The sequence below is a fragment of the Macrobrachium rosenbergii genome, chromosome 54, assembly GCF_040412425.1.
Source record: "Macrobrachium rosenbergii isolate ZJJX-2024 chromosome 54, ASM4041242v1, whole genome shotgun sequence".
Classification (NCBI taxonomy): Eukaryota; Metazoa; Arthropoda; class Malacostraca; order Decapoda; family Palaemonidae; genus Macrobrachium; species Macrobrachium rosenbergii.
The window spans coordinates 47,510,924-47,537,041 of NC_089794.1; the positions used below are offsets into that span (position 1 = coordinate 47,510,924).

At 38.2% G+C, this 26,118-nt stretch overlaps 1 protein-coding gene across 50 annotated transcripts in view; it reads left to right on the forward strand.

The window, feature by feature from the left end:
- LOC136835064 (collagen alpha-5(IV) chain-like) overlaps positions 1–26,118 on the forward strand; it is a 130,390-nt gene that overhangs the window by 49,657 nt on the left and 54,615 nt on the right. For 30 of the 50 annotated variants that reach the window (XM_067098204.1, XM_067098212.1, XM_067098213.1 and 27 more), the window contains exon 2: positions 176–382. In XM_067098204.1, coding sequence (XP_066954305.1) covers positions 325–382 — 58 coding nt within the window. In that variant the 5' untranslated portion in view covers positions 176–324. Of the gene's footprint in view, positions 1–175; positions 383–8,842; positions 8,982–13,346; positions 15,533–26,118 lie in introns of those variants that run through there. The other 20 variants (XM_067098207.1, XM_067098219.1, XM_067098183.1 and 17 more) reach the window with 4 other exon arrangements.

Consider the following 26,118-nt stretch of genomic DNA (forward strand, 5'->3'; position numbering starts at 1 on the left):
ATGATGAAATTGCAATGTTTACGTTTTGACATTTTGTGTTGATATTAATTTCTATCGTGATTGCTTAAGAAAATATTAGGTGCTGCTTGTTTCTAATGAGAAATATAATTAACAAAGCAAATTAAGCGATCGAGTGACTTACAGTGTATTATATCTTTTATTTCTCTTTCGACAGAGGAGTGTGTGTACCGTAGTGCAAGAGAAAATAAGTTCGAACTCTATAGAAATTAAGCCTTTGGAAAAGCCCCTGAAATAAACGACCGAATTGCAAGTGTGACCCGAGGTATTCCCACTACACCGTCAGGAGAAGAAGGATACAAAGCAATGACTTCGAGAGTTCAAGAAAGTCCCTTTCGGGAAACCGAATGGGACCAGCGGCTCGGTAAGTACACCAACAGTTCCTTCAGCCCTATGGCTTTTGTTGACGTGGTTAGGTGAAGCTGGCCTTATGCCAGCACGGGCTTATGAAGCGCTAGACTCCCAAGTCTGTGTTGCTGTGATCGTTGGGAAAACTTCGCAAGAAGTAGAGTTGGGAGTATTTTGTGTCCTCGAGGGAAAACAGACCGCGTTTTGTCATTTGATTTCCCATAGCCAAAGATACTCGTAAACAACTTTGAAGTTCTGATAGTTATCTGACACAACATCAGTTAGGCATGTACTTGCAATTTTTAACTAAAAATATCAATCTCGTTTCAAAATCTAAATGCACCTCCTCCAGTTTCAATATTTTTGGACGAATATTTGTTGATATTTATTTAAAACTATTCTTTCTTATTGAAGAGCACTTGAGGGAAACTCTTTAGAAACCGTCATGTAAACATGTAGTTTGAGTCATCATTACCCAGCGAGTAGATGTAATACATAAATACGTACAGCATACATAGCTGCGGATAAAAATAGTCATTTGTAAAAACGCATGCATAAGGAGACGGATATTTCTCTGATCATTCCACTACAAAAAAAATAATAATAATAAAAAGGGCCGAAGTTTCTTCGGCGCAATCGGGTTTTCTGTACAGTGTGTAATGCTGTATGAAACTCTCGGGCACGGCCCGTGAAACTCTCAGCGGCGGCCCATGAAACTTTCAGCCGCAGTCAGGTGGTGGCTTGTGTTATTGGTACCTATAGCGGTGCCAGAGGCACGATCATGACTAATTTTAACCCTAAATAAAATAAAAACTATTGAGGCTAGAGGGTTGCAATTTGGTGTTTGATGATTGGAGGGTGGATGATCAACATACCAATTTGCAGCCCTCTAGCCTCAGTAGTTTTAAGATCTGAGGGCGGACGGACAACCAAATAGCCATCTCAATAGTTTTCTTTTATAGAAAACTAAAAAGAGGAAGACAACGATGATAAATAAGTGGGTCGTTGACAGCGATGCTGTGAGACTTAATCACTTAATTCAAGCTCCGGCGACAATGCCTCAGACGCAACCCAGTTTCAGAATGAGAGAGAGAGAGAGAGAGAGAGGGAGGGAGGGACGGAAGTCGTGATGAAGCGGTATTTGCTTGATGAAGAGCCTTTTATTCGCTGGATCAGGACTCATTTTGGGAAGCTTGTTAACTGGGTGAATAGTGCTTATTTGATGGATCATTTTGGGAAGCATTTCCACTTGTATACCAATGTTTGCTTGTTGGATCGCTAGTTATATTTCCCGTAGGGGGGTAGAGCCATTAGTGCACCTCACGTGGTGCACTGTAGCATTACTCAAGGGTCTTTGCAGCGTCCCTTCGGCCCCAAGCTGCAACCTCTTTCATTTCTTTTAGTGTACCTCCGTTCATAATCTTTCTTCCACCCTCTCTAACAATTGTTTCATAGTGCAACTGCGAGGTTTTCCTCCTGCTACACCTTTCAACCATTCCTAATGTCAATTTCTCTTTCAGCACTGAATGACTTCATAGGTCCCAGTGCTTGGCCTTTGGCCTAAATTCTAAATTCTGTTCTGTTCTGTTCCGTTCAGTAATTATATCATGGAAAGACATATATATATATATATATATATATATATATATATATATATATATATATATATATATATATATATATATATATATATATATATATATATATATATATATATATATATATATATGATACACATTCTCTTATTCGGTGGAAACGGTATTAATTTGATGAACAGTTTTCAAGTCAAAGGATTAGTATTCATCTTATAAAGCATTTATTTATTGGATCAACAATTATTTCATAACGGCATATATTTTGATGAACAATATTTCAGTCAGGAGACCAGTTTTAGTTTTCTGTAAAAGAAAACTTAAAAATGGCTTTTGTTTGTCCGTCCGCCCTCAGATCTTTAAAACTAGGGTGGCTAGAGGGCTGCAAATTGGTATGTTGATTATCCACCCTCCAGTCATCAAACATACCAAATTGCAACCCTCTAGCCTCAGTGGTTTTTATTTTATTTTAGGTTAAAGTTAGCCATGATTGTCCGTCTGGCACAGCGATAGGTGCCAATAACACAGGCCACCACCTGTCCGTGGCTAAAAGTTTCGTGGGCCGCGGCTGAGAGTTTCATGGGCCGTGGCTGAGAGTTTCATGAAGCATTATACGCTATACAGAAAACTCGATTGAGCCGAAGAAACTTGGGCGCATTTTTTACATGTTTATCTTGCGAATATTATTGACTTGGCGAACAATACTTATTCGTTGGACAAGTATATTCATGATAAGATCTTCATTTGGTGCACACCATTTTATTCGGTGGGTCAGCCTTGTTAAACGGTAATGACTGATGAACAGTGTTCAAAAGTCAACGGATTAGTTTTTGTCTTGTGAAGAACAATTTATTTGATGAAGCAGTATTTATCTTATGACACGATGTTATTTGCTGAACAATATTTCAATCAGTGGATCAGGATTTATCCAACTGAACCGTTCTCATCCGGTCAGAAATATCTTATAAAAGACAATGCTTGATTAATAATAATTTTTGTTTCATGGACTTCTTTTTACTCAACAAGCAATTTTCGATTCTGAGGTATTTGTACAGCGAACGGTTAAACATAATGATGGGTATTTGCAAAGAGAGCAGTATTTCTGTAACGGGACAATGTCTAATTTACAGTTATTTACTTAAGCAATGCTTATTTGATGACGGGAGTATTTTTATTTCCGTGGGACAATACCCATCCCCTTGTCTTGGACTGGAGTAGTTTTCATCTACTTACTTTAACTTTTACCAGCTTTTGTCAAACTTTGTCCATGGTTACCAATTGCACATCAGTATTTTGTATTTTTAGCATTACATTTGTATCACTCAAGTTAGTTAAAAGTGATGAATTAAAATACCCATATTGATATGTCAGATTAAATCAGACGAGGGGTTACTGATGTTCAGATGTATTTTATGACTGACTGACGAAACTGGGTGAAGCATCGAGATTGTAAACCGTATTCTTTTTTATAATACACATATGGAGAGAGAGAGAGAGAGAGAGAGAGAGAGAGAGAGAGAGAGAGAGAGAGAGAGAGAGAGAAAGAGACGATAATTCTTAAAAAGGCGAAACTAATTCATAGTGTACGTCTAAAAATTCCTCTAAAAGCAGAATGAAATACTTGGCATCTGTATACATCAAAGTTTTCAAAACAACTGAAGGCCGATGACCCTCAGGGATAAAAGCGAAGAGGAGCGTAATTGGTGCAATGGAAATGTAATTTGAGCAACTCAAATGCGGGGAAAAAATTACGAAATGAATGACTATATTTGATATGATATATTGTTCTGTGTACAAATTCCTTTGACAGCCATACTGTCTTTGTTAGGTAAAGCTCTCTTTGGGCTACCACGAGTTCTTGCCTGTTAACTGCAGTTGACTTGGAAAAAAAATGACCGCATATCACGAAAATTAACAGTTGTCAACGGAAAATCGGATTTTATTGAATTTCTTCCCTGTATCATCTTTTGTATATTATTTTCTTTTTTATGACAGCATATTTTCCATTCCGCTGTTTATCTCTATTGCCGTATGAATGGATGATCGCCCGTGTAATTGCAATGATAACCTGATGTTCATCCTGATAACATTCGTGTCACACTGAGCAATTTAAGTCTTGAAAGTATTTTCATTGCTGTCTTGGCTGTTAGGTTAAATTGCTCTTATGCCAGCACAGACTCAACTGTAGGACGATATAAAAGTAAATAAGACAAGATTCATTTAAAAGAAGTTGTCTCGCCCATTAATATCCCCAAAGACCATAGCTGAAAATACGCAAAGTATGAAAAAAAGTCTGTTTTGAAATACCAACAAAAAGACAAGAGAAGCTGTAAAAGGCGCGGCCTTTTCGGTCCGAGGAGGAGGCAGACCGAAAATTGTCTCGTCTAGAGGAAGTGGCGCGTTAAACACCTACCCCGGGTTAGCCTAAAATTCCCGGAAAAACAAAACAAAAAGTTGCGAAACGTGGGGCGAAAGAGCGTCGCGGTGGCTCCCGCCCGACCCTCAGGGATACGTGGGACGACAAAGCAATGCACACGACATCACAGTTCCATGTACCCAGGTGCTGCCACTCTGTAGATTGTTTTGGGAAATTCGACGAACGTCATTCTGTCAGAAGCTCATAAGATAAACTTGCTTGATCCAGGTATTTTTGTTTTTTTATCATCAAGATGTAATGCACACAGAGCAATTTAGTTTTTAAGTGATGCTCAGTCACTGGGAATAACGTAACTGGTCAAGCTCAAACAAAACGACGGAAACAATGCTGCCAATCACAAAATTTCCAAGGAGTATTACTCGGAATAGGGAGAGTGTCGAAAACCTCAACAATTTGCGAAACAGCACTTAGAAATATGTGAAAAATAAAGATTAAACATGAAATTTACCAAAATGTACACCCATAAGAGTCGTCACGTGCACGGCGAACTCGTCAGCACAGTTGGTAACAGTGAGGGATTGTTTTCCAAATTCAAGTCACGTCTTGTGCGCTAATACCTTCGCCCTGTGTACCCGATGTCAGACAGAATGCTGACAACGTAGATTTGACGTGTTGCATTAATTTTGTGGATAACAATGATTCAAAAGTAGCCGGCTCAACGTTATTGAAATATTTTGAGATTTCATACACAGAAATGTAGGAGGCTTATAAAAGCAATAATAGTTTGTATAAGAACAGAGGATCAGCACTGATTTTATTTAAAACGATGAATAAAAAAAGTGAAAGAAAACAGAGAATGTGTGCCCAGATAACAAAGTGAGCTTTCGTAAACATCCAAGTACAGTGGTACCGTATGTCCAGCAGTAGCGTTGTGATCTACGATAATTGTTTTCTGCATTCTTTCACGAAGCGCCACCACCGGGTGTGCTGCTGTAAAGACACCACCAACTACTACTACTACTATTACTAATGATGATGCTCGTAAAAATATTATTATTATTAAATATGATGGAATGGTATAAAAGGCTTATAACAATGAAACAGAGAACCGCAGCTGTCTCTGAAGTTCTATAAGCTTTTTAGTTTTCTGTAAAAGAAAACTGTTGAGATGGCTATTTGTCTGTCCGTCTACACTTTTTCTGTCAGCCCTTAGATCTTAAAAACTACTGAGGCTAGATGGCTGCAAATTGGTATGTTGAGCATCCACCCTCTACTCATCTAACATACCAAATTGCAGCCCTTAGCCTCAGTAGTTTTTATTTTATTTAAGGTTAAGGTTAGCCATGATGTGTGTCTGGCAGCGCTTTCCGGAGGCGTCGCCAACGGACCTTCACTTGACCGCATCTGGGGAGCAACTGAGCGCTCCCAGTCGTAACTGAGAGTTTTATACAACATTTACACTGCACAGAAAACTCGATTGTGCCCAAGAAACTTCGGCGCATTTTTTACTTGTTTTTCCTAGGGACGTGTTTTTAACAAGCGTCATGACAATCGGTATTTTGGAACGAGGCTTCAAACCTCATTCCATTTTCTACCTAGGCTGTAACCCACCACAATCGACTAACATCTAAATACAAACAACTGTTTGGATCGATAATGGTAAAATTATTTTAAATGAACTTGCCTATACCGTTCCGCCCACGTGGGAATCGAACTCGTTGTCCTCTTACTGGTGAGGTGAGCGTCACAACCGCTTTTCATTTTGCAGTCAGCACGTACTTCTTCGCATCACTGGTTTAACGGCTGACTCGAATCTGTTTCCGCATGCGTAAAAAAAAAAAATAGCAAAAAAATTATAGAATTCAGTCTGAGTTTTATGCAAAAAATTCACACGAAATATTTGAAACGTACTTAATTTCCTGTTTCATTTGGGTTCTAAAACAAATCTCGTTTCTTCTTCTTCTTCTTACTATTATTAATATTGTTCGGAGTATCCTACGGAATAACCAATAAACACGATGTCCTTGCCAATTCTTGATAAATTGATCAGAAATTGCGCAGTAAAACTAAGTTCAGGGATGAAAACTGACTACAGTATCAGTGAATAAATAAATAAACACAGAGAGGAAATGTACTAAATATGTACCGCTCTGACTTAGTTTGATCGCCACACAACATCGAAAGAAATCCCTGATGGCCAAGATTCTAGTATAATGGCTCAACGATATCACTACGACCATTGATCGTTGTGATAAAAATATTATTATTATTATTATTATTATTATTATTATTATTATTATTATTATTATTCCTCACAATAGAATATTTATATATTTAGGGTCCCAAGGAATGTGCCAGTTCTCTCTCTCTCTCTCTTTCTCTCTCCCTCAGGTACATAGCTTATTATGGTTGTGATGGAATCGAGTTTATTGTTCCGGGATATTGACGCGTTATTGTTGTTGCTGCGACTTTAATCGTAATACGTTTACGGTGTTAATTAGAAAAAGAGCTGCGTATCACTCTTTAAAGAGAGCCTTCCCTAAGGGCAATGAGGTAATATATATATATATATATATATATATATATATATATATATATATATATATATATATATATATATATATATATATATATATATGTATGTATGTATGTGTTTATATATATACATATATATACATACATGTATTTATACATATATATATTTGTATATACTGTATATATATATATATATATATATATATATATATATATATATATATATATATATATATATATATATATATATATATCTCCAGTATAGTTAATGGTCACATGCAATTTTTCTTGTGGGCAGAGAGAGAGAGAGAGAGAGAGAGAGAGAGAGAGAGAGAGAGAGAGTTTTCAAGGTAAACGTGACAGCGACATTTCCTCCGCCTACCCCTTCGAGTTGTATTCAGATGGACCGTACTCACACCTGTCCGCCCACACGCACCACCCACTGGAACACCCTTTAGGGGTCAACCGAAACTAGTCTCCCCCCAGCAAGTTGCTTTCAGACTTTTGCGATGTAAATCGACAAACCAAGAGGCTGACTTTGTTTGTTGAGGAGAGATCTTACTTGCGCCTTTATGTTATTATCTTTTCTTGAGTGATGTTTATCTTTCGTATGTAATATGTCTGTTGGTCTTGCCTACATATGTTTATTTTCCTGTTTTCCAGCTTTGTAGGTTTTCTAGTCTTTAACAGTTTGATTTGGAAGCCGGAGATCTTGTTTGATTCTTCCATCTAAATTCGTTTACTTTTTGGATATTATTATTATTATTATTATTATTATTATTATTATTATTATTATTATTATTATTATTCAGAAGATGAACCCTATTCATATGAAACAAGCCCACGGGGACCATTGACTTGAAATTCAAACTTCCAAAGAAAATGGTGCTCATTAGGACGTAAAGAGAAGATAAAGGGAAATAGAGAAGGAAGAGATATCACTTATTAAAAAGAAAAAGAATAAATTAATATATAGCTATAAATGTATTAAAATTCAAGGAGAAAAGCATTAGGGTAATAATGCATTGCCCTTTGCTTGAACTTTTGAAGTTCCAGTTGCACGACATCCTCAGGGAGAGTGTTCCACAGTTCAACGGTGTGAGGAATAAAGGACCTCTGGAACTGAGAAGTTCGACAGCAGGAAAAGGGATCAGGGATCAGTTGTGAATGTGATGAAAGATCTCTATTAAAATACAACTTATGAACCATAGTTATTAAACGCAAGGTGTATCCATACATTTTCTCTTATTAAGAATTGTAGCAGATTGGTAATAATCATCTGATTTTGAGTTGCCGTCGTTGAGCCTGGGGTCAACTTTTCGAACCACTGGTCCTTAAATAAAAAGTGCAGAATAAACGAATCCTGGAGAGCTTCATAGCGTATAGAGCAGGACTTGCCGTCTCAACCCTCTCTCGTGTTACCGTCAATGACAGATTGGGCACATTAATAATGATAAGGAAAGAGAACTTACTTTGCACAAACGATGAGTTTGTTCGCTTATTGGGTTTAAAGAAAATGACAAATGATATCTTGGTTTCAGAGGGATTTTACATACCAGCTACGAATGGATGTCAGCGTGCGCCTCTTTTGAAAGAAACCTGCAAGCGATCAGTCTTTTTTTTTAAACACCCTCAACAATCTACTCGCTTGGTTTATTGGGAAGAGAAATTCGACACAAGGGCGATAGCTTTCCATAATTTCCATAAGTTCTTCATAGAGAAATCCTCCCTGACTCAGTAACGTAAACGTCTGAGCGTTCACCTGTTGGCGCAACTTGCGCTCGAGACCGCATTCCCCTTCAACAAATAAACAGCATGTGTTCGTGGCATGCAGCCTGTTCTGGGAGGGACGTGCCCTTAGGGGGTGGGTGGGAAGGAAGGAGGGGCGGAATGCCTAGGGGGTCGTTGGGGGTTGGGCTGTTTAAGACTAATTGCCCAAACAAGCAGCAAGTAGGCTGAGCGCTATGTGAAGCTAGCTGACAGTTATCAGCGAACTTTCAAGTGTGCTTACAGCGCATTCGTCACGGACGTCCTCCTCCGGTGAATCTTTTCATTTTTTGTCAGTCGCTGAGGGATCAGGCAAAGGGCTTCATCTTCCACATCTGTCTGTCGTGAGTATTGCTAAGAGACAACAACTAACTACCTGTTCATAGTTGGTTCATAGAGAATGATCTCAACTGACATCACATTCATATTCAGTTCTCGTTTGCCTAAAACTCAGAGATTCAGCTTCGAGACTCGTACTGGGTTTAACTGACCTCGGTTGCCAACGATGATTTTAGTTTTTTTTTTTCTTTTACGGATAGTTTACTTACTAATTTTCGCTTACTCAATAAGGAGACTAGATTGGAACACTGTCTTGACTTTCCTTTTGTTGTATCTGTAATTCTATATCACTCAGTTACTATCTTGCCACCACGTTTCATCTAAAAACTGTAATGGAATTATTAGAGTAGGCACTTTTTTCCTGTTTATATACGAATGAGAATTGCCCAATTTGTCTTGCTCATTTAGATAAGAGATCAAGTTTAAAACGAAGAAAAATTCTAAACTTTTCAATAAAACCAAAAGATGAGAAACATCCTTTGTATATACGTTTAAAAATGACGTAGACTGAATTAACACAAAGCAAAATAGTAATACCAGACTTCACTGAATCTTTACACGATATTTCATCTTCGTTACCAGACACACTTGTAACTCCACCTGAAGGTACAGGGAAATGGAGAAACAAGCCACACATGCACTGAGTACTCCGTCTCGTGTGTTAGCTCTTGGCAATAGAGCTGTGTATCCTCTAACCTTTGACCTTGATTCCAACCTTGAAAGACCAACAACTATTCCCCAGGGTTTTGAATTTTGTCGTTAACTGCGCTTGGCAGAAGCGTTCTGTCAGGTCATCTGATCAAGTCACTTGTAGATTAGTTATTTCACAATTTTTTGCAGCAGACAAACTGTGTTCATAACAAAAACAAAAAGTCAAAGAGTCTTTGATTATGTTATAACCTCATGATATCGTGGTATTGTCAAATATAGAATGTTATATACCTCTTTATATCATCCTGTCGCCACATCGTTGTTGGGTCTGAGTCTCTCAATAAATATTTGGCAAAACAGCTTGTGCCTTCTGCCAGATCCATGCACAGGTCACAACAAACCTTCACCTGAAGGAACAGGTAGACTACCTGGGGGATTCTACTACTTAGTGAATTCAACATCTACTTTGTGTTTATACATATGCTTTATACATCTTTTTCTATCTATGTTGTGTGTTGACGTATAAAATATACTGAAAGGTATAATGTATGGCCATTTATGTATACTCTCTTTTTCTTTTCTTCCCTCTGCTTCTTCTTATTCGTGTACAAATTAAAATGTGATTTCGCTCATGTTAATTAACATATATTATATATATATATATATATATATATATACATATATATATGTGTGTGTACATGTGTGTGCGTCGATGTGTATTTGTGTGACAACGGTGAACTTTTTATGTAAGGGAATATTTAGTTAATTAACTTGAGCATAATCATATATATATATATATATATATATATATATATATATATATATATATATATATATGTATATATATATATTATATATGTATAATATATATATATATATATGTGTGTAATGTATATATGCATTATATATGAATAGTATACGTTGCGTTAAAAAACGTGATTTGAAGTGTAATTAACAAATCTCTTCTCCTCATCCAGGGACATAATACCTATAAAGTCATCGAACCAGAATTCCTTTCGGAGTTGGCAGAGTGCAACAATGCATCTTTTTAATTTATTACTTGTATTTTCCTGCTTTCACGGATATTTTAAACTTAAGTATTCTTCCTCTTCATTTCCTTGAGTCGTATAAAGTATTTTCTTTCAAGAAATGGGTCTTTTAGTTTAGAATTAGAACCCCCTTTTTATCTTATTCTATTTCCTGATATATTTTACACACACGCACACACACATGTATTATATATATATGTATATATATACAGTACATATATATATATATACACATCCACACACGCATACAGTATATATATATACACAATACACATTATATACACATTTATATACATATATAAATATGTATGTATATATACAGTATATATGCACATACTCGTACATATTTTACGGGTACCGGACGATGGGGACAGATTATTCCTTGAGAACTTGTAACTTTTGTGAATGAAATCTCCTTTAGATACCATCCTGTTTGAATGAGGTCCGGTTGTTCTTTGTATGAGTGCACAGTACAATTTAGCAAGTGGTCAAGATTTAATATGTATATATATATATATATATATATATATATATATATATATATATATATATATATGTATATATAATTATATATAGAGAGAGAGACAGATATAGCCTACATATAGATATACAAGGTTTGTTAATCTTCTAAACATTACAGATACTTTGTAAGTAATGCATGTTTGCTTTTGTTGTTATCTTTTGAATTATGCTGAGGACGGTGTTTACAGATGAAGTCATTCATTTATAAAGCAGGTGATTTTTCATTTTTTTATTTATGGCGAAAATTTTTTATCAATGTGCAACATGTGCAAGTAATATAAAATTAGTACACATTAAATTTAATGTGCAATTTTTAAGAATTACGAAAGCCTTTCATGATCTGGACAGAAAATCAGACAGCGCAAGAATGCTTTACACGAGATAATTACACAAGCCAAAATAAAAGTTATAAAACGATAAAAAACGGTTATGGTAAAATAAACCGTGAGAACAGCAACATCATTTAACAGACAATGCAGATGACGATGTAAAAACTCTGGGAGGACTAGACGTGATTTAATGTAGCCACACAACGAAGGACCATTTGGGGAAAATACAGCCAAAAAACGACTGGTCCATATGTCAACAACGTAGGGTAAACAACCGTCACAGCGACTTTTTTTTTCTTCTTCTTTCACGAAACGACAAACTTCTCAAATGTCGATCTACCCTTCGTGACCTCACAGCTGTTCGCGCAACTCATCCGTAAAGTACAACACTCACACGCATGGACCAGCGCTGTTTCCCGTTCGTGGGAAGTGGGAGACTCATTTCTGGCAATACTTCATTTTTGAGGGAGTCACTTGAAGTCATGGTTTTGACAACACTGAAAAATGCATTATTATTATTATTATTATTATTATTATTATTATTATTATTATTGTTGTTGTTGTTGTTGTTGTTCAATAACCCAGTCATCTTGGCCTGAAGCCTAGTTCTCCACCAAATGACAGCAAAAATATTGATGCGGTGGTCGTTGTTATAAAACTTCTGCACCTCGGAAAACTGAAGTTTTTGCAAATATAAATTTGCTGCCACTTAATACCACTTCAGTCATTAATATAATTTCTTTTATTTTATCCTTTTGTATCCTATTTTACATTCCATATTTTAAAAAAGGTTTTCTCTTTATATCAGTTCGAAAGATAATAGTATACAGCCCCTTGCTGTGCAAGAGAATCTAGTTGCCCTTTCCGTCGACCACCATGTCAGGTTAAAAAACTCCGTGGGTGCACGTCTTCCCGCCGAGGAAGGCGGTGACAAAAGGCGACAGAAAAGGGCAATGGGAGATCTTATGCCAGAAATGTATTTTTATCTCTTACGCAACGAAAATATGAGAAACCGTCTCTCTCTCTCTCTCTCTCTCTCTCTCTCTCTCTCTACGCTGTCGGTCGTTTTATAGCTGCTGGCTACCCATGCTTGTCGTACCCCATAATTCATGCTTCTTATGGGCATGTATATGTATATGCTCGTGTGACTGCGCGTATGTACGTACAGTTAGATCAAAATGGCGTGAAATGATGTGTATTTGGATAAATACGCCTTCGTTTCTGCCTCCCAAATGACAAGCATTATCTCATCAAACCAACATGAAAGATCATCGCTCTAAATATAATCCTCTCTGCAGTTTTTCCCTTCGTACAGTAGAGTACAGGAAATATATGATCAGCATCGCACCGAAATGTCGGAAATGATGTTAATTAGGGGAGCGACCCGTATATTCTAATAAATCTGGATTCTATCGGAAGCTAATGGCGGAAACTGCCCATTCAGAATTTCCTTTTGCTGCTTAATACCGGATATTTTATGTAAAGGGAAGGTAGATTACCTGACATATCCAGTTAGTATCCACATCGAATGTCAACATGGCTGGCATTGTTTTCCTAGAGATTTCTTGCAACTATGACACCCGAGGGGCGTGGCTTGTGACTCTTCCTAATGAGAAATGACACTTTATTAAGATTTACCCTTAGCTATCAGTTGTACAGGAAATGAATGAGGAACGTGTGTATAACTTCATCACGTTTAAATGGTAACATGATCTTCTAGTATTAAAATATCTCGAATTTTAAAATCTATAAAACATCCACAGCTGACATGTCAGAAAGTCTTCGACCCTTAAAACTTGAAAACAGCAACAGTTGACTCGTACGGAAACCTTAAATCTTGTTAACAGCGACAAGTCTCCCTTACAAAACGACTACGAAGTGTAGGCGAAATTCTGTCGGCAATATCTGCTTGCAAGATAAGATGTGACAGGTGCCTCTATGCTCCTTGGGTTTCAATATTCGACCTCAACCTTCCCCACCATAAAGGCCGATCTTTCGAGAACCTAATATCAGGAAGGGGATTATTTTAGGAAACTTCCCGCTGTTCATCCCAGAAAAACTCTCAAAATTGACTGCCATTTTTAACGGTTGAGAAGTGGAAGTGCATCTAAGTATTCACAGAGACTCTCATGTCTACTTCTTGTACCTGAAATTTGTTAAGATAATCAACAGTTCATTTATGTACTTTATGTGTTTTTTGCTTATTTCACAAAAAAAAAGTTGAAAGTAGGCATTCAATTGTTATTTCTTGTACTGATTCAATTAAAATGAAGATGATTGTTGTCTAACAGAAGGTAATTATGTATTTTGCAAAATGCCAAGTAGACGAGAACTCTTTGCAACACCCAATCAACGTGGAATAGGTGTGGGGGGGGTGCCGTCGGTATACACCCACCCGCCTCCAAGACAGAACGACTAGATTACGCCTCAGGTAACCAGATGGGTCAGATTGGGCAACACAATAGCAGCTGGTCCCTTGGTGACCTAAAGTACGAAGAGTAGAGTCTGTGGTTGCTTTAATTCAGCAACTCCTCATTCAACTCTGCGTGAAAAGCTTTCTGTTTAGAGGAAAAGCAACCAACCTCTTCCTCTACTAAAAGGGAAAAATCCGTTTTTCGACCATGTGTGTCGCCGAGCATCCAAGAAGTAAGAGACGCGCGGCTGAATTCACCTTGTCCTCCTAAACAAACTATCATATCTTGAGACGTACGAAACGCCTCCATATATTTCTGTGTTCACAGTGCATGGCCGGATCAAACTTGTAAATATTCTTTCGTGGGCGGCAGATGCGGGTGGTTGGGAGGTACGTAGGCGTAGTGCCAAAAGAAACCCTTCATGTATCCCTCTGCACACCCAGGTTCACCCGACTCCTCTCGCAGGCCCCCTCCTTTCTCCCGCGGGTCTAGTCTAGTGGCCGTGAGGTGATGGTCCCCACTTGAAGCAAATCAACTCCCATCCCACCGGTCCAGTCACAGTTTGCTCGCCTAAAAGTCTGCATCATTCCCGCCCTTCTCGCCCAGTCTCCTCGATCGGGCTTCGAAACAGACGGTGGGGTTAAGTACCACAAACAATCCAGCCTTTTCTGTGTACCGAAAGGGCACTGGTACCATCGAATCACCCAGGTGATCCCCAGGCTCCTTCCAAGATCACCTGGGGACACAGTCCTTTTCGGTGGTAAAGGTACCCACTTCCCCAGAGGCTGGGCAGCGTTCTCCTTTATTGCAAGGGAAGGAGAGAGAAACAGAGATACAGCGGACTGCTCGAGTATCCCGTACCTCCTCGAGAGTGAGAAATCTTGCTGAGTGGGAGTTACTCCTAGTGGCTCTTCTCTCCTTCAGGATCCTGGGACGCTAGTGCTCCTCGTGCATGACTGATAGCCCAGAGTTATTGGGGTAAATGGCGTCACGTGGAAAAGGTCATCGTTGCCGTCCTTGCACATGTGTGAACTAATGAGGACGTTATAAGAATAACGAATGAGATCTTTGTATAACAAAGATGCATCTGTTTAACGAGTGATCGAGGCCCACTCCGATCAGCTGTTGATCACAGAGCCAGTGCTATATTGTGCGATATGATGTAATAAGAACCCAAGTTGGCGGACGACCAGAGGTGCGTTTGTATTAGATTTGACTTCAAAGGGCAGGGAACTAAATGAGAAATAATCAGGTGAGCTGGTGAAGAGTACTGAGAACGAAAGCAAGAAGGATATAGACCCAAGAACGTCGCTTCCCATCTGGAAATGTTATTCAGATGTTTTGGATGAGTTTCACGGAACAGAAGAACGCACCTGAATTCTGTCAATACAGATAGTGCATTAACAGCCACACCTCAGCCCTGTTGTGTTTCTCTTCTCGGGGTATCAGTTACACAGACTCCGAAATATCACCAACAAACGCGATAATCTATTTAAACCAAAAGACGAAGGAAAGGAGATTTTTGGATTCTAGAAATCATTCGCACGCACTCTCAAGATGGACCACAGAGACCCCAGAGACATCATTTTGGGTAAGTCCCCGTTTCTTTATCTTCTTCTGCTTCTTCTTCTTCTTCTCCTCCTCCTTCTTCTTCTTCCTCGATCTCCACTGGACATTTGATTTTGATGGATCATCGACACAGACACGCACGCACACACACACACACACACACACACGGATCGGTTACAGCCATAAACTGTTTAGGTTGCTTGTGGTGTTGTTTGCACTGAATGCATTGTAATCATGACGCTGAGAGCGACAGCAACATATAGGATTCCATATATGGCGGCCATGGGCAGGCAAAAGGCTGCGTCCGTCAGGATATCTTTTTCCGAGAATATTCTTTTGTTAACGATGCTAATGCAGTAGAGTTGGTATATATACTAGGCTATATCAGTAGAGTTAATATATATATATATATATATATATATATATATATATATATATATATATATATATATATATATATATATATATATACATATATATATATATATATATATATATATATATATATATATATATATATATATATATATATACATATAAATGTTTGTCTGTTTGTGCTTTCGTTCTAAAGTTATTGGGTGAACAGGTTATCAAAAAGAATAGTTCAGCTAATCCTCTCTTTCTTCTTTTAATACATATAGTGGCATTTTATTCCTCTCTTTAATATTTGCACCTTTTTTATTCATCATCATTTCAGTATCCTTATCCCTTCTCTCCCGTCAATTTCTGTCTCTCTTTCTCTTTCTTGAGCAGAAATAAAAAAAGTGGGCAAGGCACGTCAAGAGGAGAAAATAGCGGGAAGTGCCGTACTGATGACGTAAAGCTGTTGAAAATGTCACAGATGTCATAGAAAGATTTCTGCTTGGAATGCATGGAGTCCTCCTCCCGCCCGTCATAGGCACGTTTTGAACCCCAGGTCTACGACGAATCCTACCGGGTAATGAGAGATTGAGAGGTATATCTATAGTCCTACGAGGATTCTAGTATATTTTTAACTTTCATAAAGGGAGCCATGTCTAGAGTGGCGGAATGACTCAAAGATTAGAAGAGTTTTCTCTCGATTACAGATTCTTCTCAAATAACGAGATTCTTAGGGCCTATGGATACCATACTATTAGCTGGTCGGATGGTATAGTGGTTAGCGTAATGGCATGCCACTCAGATGTCGCGGGTTCGCGTCTCCCCCAGGGCGATGGAAAATCACTGGCTCTGTATCATGAGCAGTTACTGCTGCAGTGTGGGGTCTGCTGTGGGAGGTTGAAACCAACATTCTTTGGAAGCTTGAATTTCACATCAGTGGCCTCTGTGTGTTTGTTCCATGTGAATAGGTATCATCTAGTGAAATAATAATAATAATAATAATAATACAATAGTAATTAACAGAAATTTCCAGCCACTATAAATAGGTCGTTGCCAAGCTTAGTTAGACTTTTCCTGAAAAAAAAAATTTCTTTTTTCCGTCAAGTAGGCTATATAGAGACTATTATTTCATTTCATCAAAAGATCCAACCCTTTTATAGAATCCCTCTCAAAATTTAGTGGTTCAACTTAGATTACATAGAGAGATCTCTTTCCATTACAGATAAGCTTCTACCTTGTACAGAGATTCTTACTCTTTCTAAGAATTCAAGCTCGCTTCAAAGAGATTCTTGCCCGATAGAGAGATTCCTGTTCTTTTGAGATACTTTCCTCATTTAGAGCCTTTAACTCTTGCAAAGAAATATTTGAAGATTTCTGACAGATAGAGAGATTCCACTATAAAACGAAGCAACTTCTGTCCGGTAAGGGGAGATTCTTACTTTGTGTTGAGAATTTCTACGAAGGACCAGAAGTTATTTTATGGTAAAAAGAACCTCCGACCTGATATAGAGGGATACTTGCCCGATTTAGGGAGATTTCTGGCAAGTAGGGATTTTTACAAAGCATCGATTTCCATTTGATGCGCTAAAGAATTATAAGTATTTGGCTTTGACAGATTTTGCTGAATTACAAATTTTTATTTGGTCCGTTATGGTTATGAGTATTTGACGTAGATTCCACCTGGTATCAAGACAGGCTTATTCTGTAAAAAGATATTCCTACTATGCATAGGTCTCAAGATCCTACTTGCTCTAATGGGTTTGGGTTTAATGGTGACACTGCTGTCCGGTATGAGAGGAGCCATAAGGCTCCTTATTCTGGAGATTGGGGTCGAATGCCTCCGTGACTGCAGAGGCGAGGGAGGTCAAAGTTGCTTGAGAGACTCAAATCAAGAGAGGATCGGCAAGCGTGCAGATGTCTTAATTGCCGTAGCTTATTTCGCTGGATGAAGGCTCCTGCTGTTTTTAATCTGCTATGGTATCAACACCGAGTCTGATTTACATAATCATCGTACGTGAGGAACTTCTTCTTCGGCTCCCAATCAGGGACCCGCGCCCCACCAAAAAAAAAAAAAGATGACGACACTTACGCACAGCGAACTTGCATCTTATTTTTCTCTCTATCGTTAAAATACATATATTATGAAAAAGAAAAAAAATACAATTTTCGAATCTCAGAAACGTCACTATAGCCTCTGTATGTTTCGATCTAATTTCTTCACAAAACAGTACAAATTTCGGCGACTTTAAGATAGTAGTGGTAATGCCGGGAAAAATTTTGTCACTGTCCACGAAGCAGAATTTACAACACACGTGTGTAAAGAGAGCAACTTTAGGGTTCCTCTTTAGAGATGAAGCGAAACTACGGAATTATAAAATAAGAGCTTTGAGCATAAGCACAGTTCAAATCAAAAGTCAGAACATCTTAATTAAGCAAAAGGAAACGAGAGAGAGAGAGACAGAGCGAGAAATAGACTCTGCTTTATTTTCAAGATCTGCCTTCCTTGTTAGGCGTGTTCCCATTCTCGTTTGATTTATCAGTAGATGGATCGTCGCCCTCTGTGTCCTTATATGACGGACATCTGAAGCTGGCTTCTAAAAAGGAAACACTCGAGTCCGAATCCCATCATGACGTCACCGTAATGAAGCCGAGCATAAACATTTGATGTCATTGACTGAATTACGTCATGGAGGACAGAGAAGTAAAGAGGAAACAGTGGATATCTGTGCTATAGAGAGAAGGGTGCATGGTGGAGAGAAAACGACGGATAACTGTGTCAAGGAGAACTGACAAAATAAGTGGCGAAAAGAGGAACTGTGTCAAGGAAAGAGCGGAAGAGGAGGGAAATGGTGAAAAGCTTGACTATGTCAAGGAAGATAAAATTTGACAAGAAAACCGAATAATCATAATTATCAAGGAAGGTCGAAAAGTGGACAAGATACAGTCTGACCATTACGTCATAAAGGGCAGAGAAGAAGAAAGGTCTGAAAGAGAAAGATATTGAGAGAAAGCAACAGCTGTTTCCATAAATGTCGATCATCGATTGGCGAAGAATATGTTTGTTTATATTGGCAATGCGTAAAAGTACCAATAAGTGAATCTGCATACATACATGTATATATTTTGTATCCATTACAGCATATATATATATATATATATATATATATATATATATATATATATATATATATATATATATATATATATATATATATATATACATATATATCTATATATATACATATATATATATATATATATATATATATATATATAGATATATATACATGTGTATATATATAAATATATATATATATATATATATATATATATATATATATATATATATATATATATATATATATATATATATATATATATATATATATATATATATATATATATACAGTATAATACGCCTAACGGGAAACGGCAAAATTCCTCTCTTCGTAACAGTTTTACACTCCAAGATGGTTGGTGTTTTGAGCAACCGTGTGATTTTCCCCGAAAGTGACAAACGGCACTTTGCCCTCCAGACCCCTGAGATAAGGAAAGCCGCCTGTTCACGAGAGGGCAGAATAAATTCGAATTGAGCTGATGAGGGCGTGTTGTGGGAGGCAGTTTTATGAAGTGCAGCTGGTCCGGCCCCTGGAGGGAAGATGCGGGCCCGTGGGCGGTTAGGAGAAAAAGGAGAACTTTTACTATATTCTCTCCCGTCTTTTGCGTCCCCCTGGCATCTCCTGCGGCACTTCTTGTGTGGAAGACGTTGACTGCTTGATTGGATAATCTCCCCCAAGAACAATCAAACTGTTAAGATGAAATTCGGTCGAATGCTGATGAATGGAACACGGTGGTTTGAATGCATTTGACTTTGGGTCAACACCGGCGAGGTTTGAATGTTAATTTCTATTTCATCTTGATCTTTCTGGGGGCTGGGTCAGAGTTCACAAGACACTTTACTTCTGAGTTTTATTTTTTTATTTGACTGGTGTGTGTGTGTGTGTGTGTGTGTGTGTGTGTGTGTGTGTGTGTGTAATAATCAACAATACTTGCAGTTTTACATGCAACTGTTTGACAACTCGTTGGGCAGTGTGTGCACTACTAAGAACTTACACAAATTAGGTATTGAGTATCTAGTTCTCCGTACGTTGGCCCGCCATTCCATCCATAAGGACTTTCCTGTCACAAATACAGTTTGCATCATTCAAGAACTGAATCCACGTCTTGAGAGGTTGCAAGAGAATCTGACAAAGCAAATCACTACACCCGGCGAAATTCTTTTATAAATCAAATAAATGCAAATATTTACGTCTACTGACAAGAGCGCTGTGTCGCCAGTTGCTCAGGTCCAAAGATAAACCAAATACTGACAAACTTTGTCTCTAATTATATTTACTTTTATTATTTTCCAGTAAGTAACCTTCCATCATTCGAAAAAGGTCTCTCTTTCCTTACGCGTTTAGTCTTTCTCTCTTTCCTTACTCGTTTAGTCTTATTTTCTTCAGGCCTGGGCTAGTTACGGGCATTAGATTGCTGGGCCCGTCTGCCTCTGCATCAAAAACATTAAGCAGATCAATATATGTAACGAAATCTCACCAGTAACTTAGCAGAAAAATCATCGATGAAATTCAATACACCAAACCCAAACTGCGTCACCCCAGTAGTGGAGACATGAGCAATTTACCTGTAGCTGTGGAGGTGCGCTCGGAGGAGTGGTCTCCAAGCACGAAGGCGTTTTTGGTAACACACAAGTTGTTAGGAAAAAGGTGAACGAGTATGTTAATACAATTGCTTACAAGGATCGGCTGTATTGTGTTTGCAAAGTACCTTGCTTGAGATACTATTGGCTGAGAGAGGTTGATAAGAATACATGTAAATTGCAGGTTGAGGCTTTCTGCCTCTCTTCAACTCAAAGTCTTCTTCTTCTTCTTCTTCTTCTTCTTCTTCTTCTTCTTCTTCTTCTTCTTCTTCTTCTAAAAACTAATTCCTGCCTCTTTGTTCTTCTTTTCTTGTCTTTCTCACTTTTCATGCTGACGTTCTTCATCTTGTGTTTTTTTTTATTTAATTTTCGGATTTGTTTCCAAAAGTAAAAAGCGATGAAACATACATTTTTTTTATTGTGGTGTAAGCTTTTAAGAAATGTGTGGACAGTGTTCTAGTCTAACGTTTCCAGCGTGTATTTTTAGTTACTCTTGTATTCGAATCTGTTTTGCGTCTTACAATTTTCTATAGGCCTAGCTGTCATTTAAAGAACATATAATTTCTTCTACTGATGACAAAATCAAAAAGCAAAACTGACCTTGCGAAGTAATTTTCAGAAACTATTCCTGTTGTTCAAGTGAAAATGTTAAGAAATTATATATATTGAAATGTATAATTTTTTTAATTTGAAATGCAATTTATTCTTCTGAGGAAAAATTCTAAGAAAATATAAATTTCTATAAGACAGTTTTGTACAAAGTTGTTCATTCGTCTTATCGAGAAGCAAAACAATCTCATTCTATACAAATGTAAATAACAAAAAGAATCTCTTAAAGGAATTTCGACACGGTCACCTTACAAGAATTTTTCAGCCACATATGGTCTTTATTTGGGGCTTTTGAACCAAAAAACGCCGCCTGTGACCCATTCCTTCTCTTTTTTCAAGCCCTTTCTCCTATCACACAATCTATGAAGTCGGAATTTACAGCCCTGGCTCCTTATTCAGGCACGAAACAGGCCAGTTGTGGCCCCTTTCAGTCGCCCACATAAGGTGCTTTGAATAACACGGGTGCCTCCACACGAGCCTACCAGCTTCGCTTTATCGTCCCCACTCACTTGATTGTATTTTGTCTGGAGGTATGGCCATATCTCCCTCCCACCCTGCCCCTCCCCCTCCCTCTTCCATCCCTCACATCACGACTACACTTTCCCCCTCCGCCTCCAACAACATCATCAGCATGTGAAGTGCCGTTACAAAGATATCAATTCCAAGAATGAACTCGAGTAATAGATTCTTCCATTTATTGGTCTGTCCTTCTCCGACTGTACGGATTCTTAGTCAAAAAGAGGTCGCTTGTAAACACTGTTTTTTCTAAAAGGCACTAGAACAAGTTGACAACGGGGTCACTAAGTAACGATGTTACTTACCGTGTCTGACCTGCCACAGCCTAACTGATCTTGCTATGAGCATCCTTACCTGGCCGTAACACACACACACATGTATGTATGTATATTTGTGTGTGTGTATATATATATATATATATATATATATATATATATATATATATATATTTATTTTTTTTTTAATTTCAGCATTAACGACAATCTAGTCCTATTGAAGACCATCGATACTGAGTCTTTGTCAAAATATTAAACATATGTGATACACATGAGAGAGAGAGAGAGAGAGAGAGAGAGAGAGAGAGAGAGAGAGAGAGAGAACGATAGGCCACAAAAGTTGACAGAGATCGGGGTCAACGCCGAGGTCTTTTCCCTTAAGAGTAAATGGCAAAAGTTATGTGAAGGATCAATTTACGTTGGGCCAGTTTTCTTTGAACGTAGAAAGCTTCTATATCTAGACCTTTGTGCTTACGAACGGCGCAACGCTCACATCTCTCTTTCTTCGGACTCCTCTCGCTCTCTCTCTCTCTTCATATATATATATATATATATATATATATATATATATATATATATATATATATATATGTATGTATGTATGTATGTATGTGTGTGTGTTATGTGATTGTTCATGGGAGCGGCTGGCCTGTGTGGGATTGTCCGTATGTCGTAACTACACGTGTTGTTTACATTATTTATATGTATACGAAATAATTTGTGTGTATTATATAATAATGCATATACTGTGCATGGAAACACATTACACTCAATCACACATAATGCATAAATACATTTGAAGCCTAAATAATTAACTATAAGTTTTTTAATAGCGGGGAACCCTTTTCCACTGAAAATATCTATTTACACAGATGCCGCGCACATAAAAGCTTTCATTAGCATAGGCCTCTACAAATAGGCTTCCCATCAGAGGCTATTTACACAGCCGACGTGTGGATAGTTCTCTCTCTCTCTCTCTCTTTTTTTTTTATTTTGTTAGAAGACCGAAGGACAGAAAACAGTGAGCTTTGTCTCTGCCAGAACGGAAGGTGCTACAGCCGACCAACGCCTAAACCCCCCTCCTCCCCCAACTCGATCTTCCAAAATTTGGTGTTGTGTTCTTGGCTCTTATTAGTGGTCAATGGATAGATAATTTTATTAGCACTGATCAATTTTCTATTAAGGTTTCATTCAGTAGAATATGGTGGTTCAGCATTAAATTGTCTATATTTCATGCATTTTTTTTTCTATCTCTGAACCATTGAATTCGGCTTTTGTGTGTGTCATCTGCTTTTAGACATTAGAGAATAAAATTCAAGTTTACTGCTCTCTAATTCCCACTCTCAAAGTTCGTTTAGCTCAGCAAGCAAAATCCATTTGCCTTCCTTTCGAGAAGCGTCTCATGGTCGGTAACTGAAGCATCTTAGTGTATGAAAGTCCAGTAAAAAGAGAAAAGAGGTGGGCAGACCCGCCTGCTAATTTCTATAAATACCTGAAGTGACTGGAACCATTTGTCCAGCAAACTAATCATCAAATAATGAGAGAAAAATATGTTGTGTTTTCTTGTGAGGTTCACTTTATTGCTACTGAAGTGAAGTAAGTTGTAATTAGCATTGGCGCCTCACATCATTGTTACGAGTGCAAACGTAGCAATTCGCATGTTATTGTGTAAATGAGTTGTAATTGTTTATGCTCGCGCGCACACACTCACACACACACACACACACACACACACACACACACATATATATATATATATATATATATATATATATATATATATATATATATATATATATATATATATATATATATATATATATATACTGTGTGTGCATGTGTGTTTGCGTGAGCTTCGTTTCATAACATCGTGCTAAGAAACATTTATTGTAGGAATCTTGCTTTTGATTTCCAAAACCACAACGCAATTAAACCTTTTTTTTTTATTTTTGAAAGAGGGTATAATTGAGGTCGACTGTCTAGACAGGGCAGAAAGGAGAATGCTATTGCTCACGCTATATCTCTGAAGGGATATAGCAGTTGCGTGTTGATAGAAGCACCGTAACAATCAACAGGATCATTTCTTTAATGAGACTCCGTCTCAAATTATGAGTAAATTCGCCTGAGAAATTTTCTGACTTTCTCCAGCTTTTAGGAGGAAGGCTTAGAAAGTCTCTCTCCCTTTCTCTCGCACACGCTCTCTCTCTCTCTCTCTCTCTCTCTCTCTCTCTCTCTCTCTCTCTCTCCATATCATGCCATACACCTAACAGTACAGACACTAAGCCTCTGGTTATTTTTAGGACTTTATCTCCTCATAGGCCTATATGGAGATTGTGAGGAGGCTGAGAATAGGAAGTGACTGAGAGAGAGAGAGGGACGGGTCTTTGCAAACGGTCGGTGAAGGAGGGGGAGGAGGAGGAGGAGTGTTTGTGAGTCCTGGGTGTCGTCGAAAATGGGAAGGGGCGAGGGAGGGACTGGGGGCACGCCGAATGACCTGGGTACGGGAACAAGTGTGGCGGAGACGGGGAATTGGTGATTGGGGGAATGGGTGAGGTTGGAGTGCTCTAAGTGTGCAACATGGCTGTGCTGGTTGCGGCTGGGATAGGAGGACAGAAAGAGGGCACTGAATTTTGGCCCTTGGCCAGATCCTGAGTAAGAGCTATTCTCGCTCGTCTTGTGCTGGCTCTTAGCCGCGCTGCCTCTTCCTGTCGACGCTCGGCGACAAAAAGAGACAGAAACTGGCGATTATTGTGCCGTCTTTGATGGTTACACTTGGCTTGGAAGGTGCAGTGGCATGATAGAGCTGTTGGGACAATGCGCCAGCATGCCTAATAACGCCTCTCTCTCTCTCTCTCTCTCTCTCTCTCTCTCTCTCTCTCTCTCTCTCTCTCTCTCATTCACGTCTTATCATGTCGCTTGTACTTGGACGTTCTCCACCCTCTAGATAAACAAGAGTCACTTCCGCAATCCGCCATCATTTGTCAAAAATCGCTTTTAGCTTAAGCTACGTTCTAGTAACAGTAAAATCTGTCATCAGATCTAATGAATAATAACAAATTCCCGGATACTTCCAAATGAATACAAACCTTGTGTATATGTGTTTGTGTACTTGTTTCGCAGGAATGATGGAATTGGTTCTTAGATCCGATAAATGACCAGGATATTTCACAGTTGGTTTTCAGTGCCATAAGTATGAGATTTAATACTGAAATACTTATACATACACACACACACACACACACACATATATATATATATATATACACATACATGCACTATTATATATGAATGTGTGTATATGTAAGTACGCTGTATCCCTTACAACAAAAAAAAACAGGAAAAATTACTGCTGTCTATGAAGTATTTTGGGAAGGTCAGGTGCGAGCCAAAAATAAGACCATTTTGTTATTAAGGTGTTCCTGATCCGATTGAACTGTCATGATTCTAACGGAGTCCTTTGGTATCTTCATGGCCATATGCATGTCCTGATTTATCTTAATTGCACGCTCTAATGTATTTTGTGGACGTAAAGCCTTGCAAGCTATATACGAGTACAGCCGACAGAGATATACTCAGCAGTAAGAGAAAATTTATCTTTATTAAGGGATCTTATATATAAATCTGTGTGCTGTTCATGTTCGTTGAAGAACTTCAAAACAGCTGTTTATGAAGGCAGAGCACTTTGAGATTTTGTTTGCGGAATAAGACGCAAGTTACAGAAAAGCGGTTGAGAGAGAAAGAAAGAATTATTGCCTCTCAAAACTAAGAACAGGAAATAAGATATTTGTTGTCGAGACCAGGAGAAAGCAAAAAATTCATCTCAAAACTGGAAGCATTAAACAGTAGTAAACAATATTTAAGTGTGCTGTTTGTGGTTGTATCAGCCAGAGAGAGTTCATATTTAAGGTGTAAAAGATTCACGCTCTTTTAATCAGAGAGAGAGAGAGAGAGAGAGAGAGAGAGAGAGAGAGAGAGAGAGAGAGAGAGAGAGAGGTCTGTTCCACGCACGAAGGTACAACTGCAATTCTTTGTAATTCTTGGAAGGGGCTGCACATCATAAGGCTGTAGTAAGAAATGTAATCGTCACTTACAGAAGGTAATTGAGCTTGGTTCCTTTAATGCGCAGACGCAGTGGGTGCGGTTGCCAAT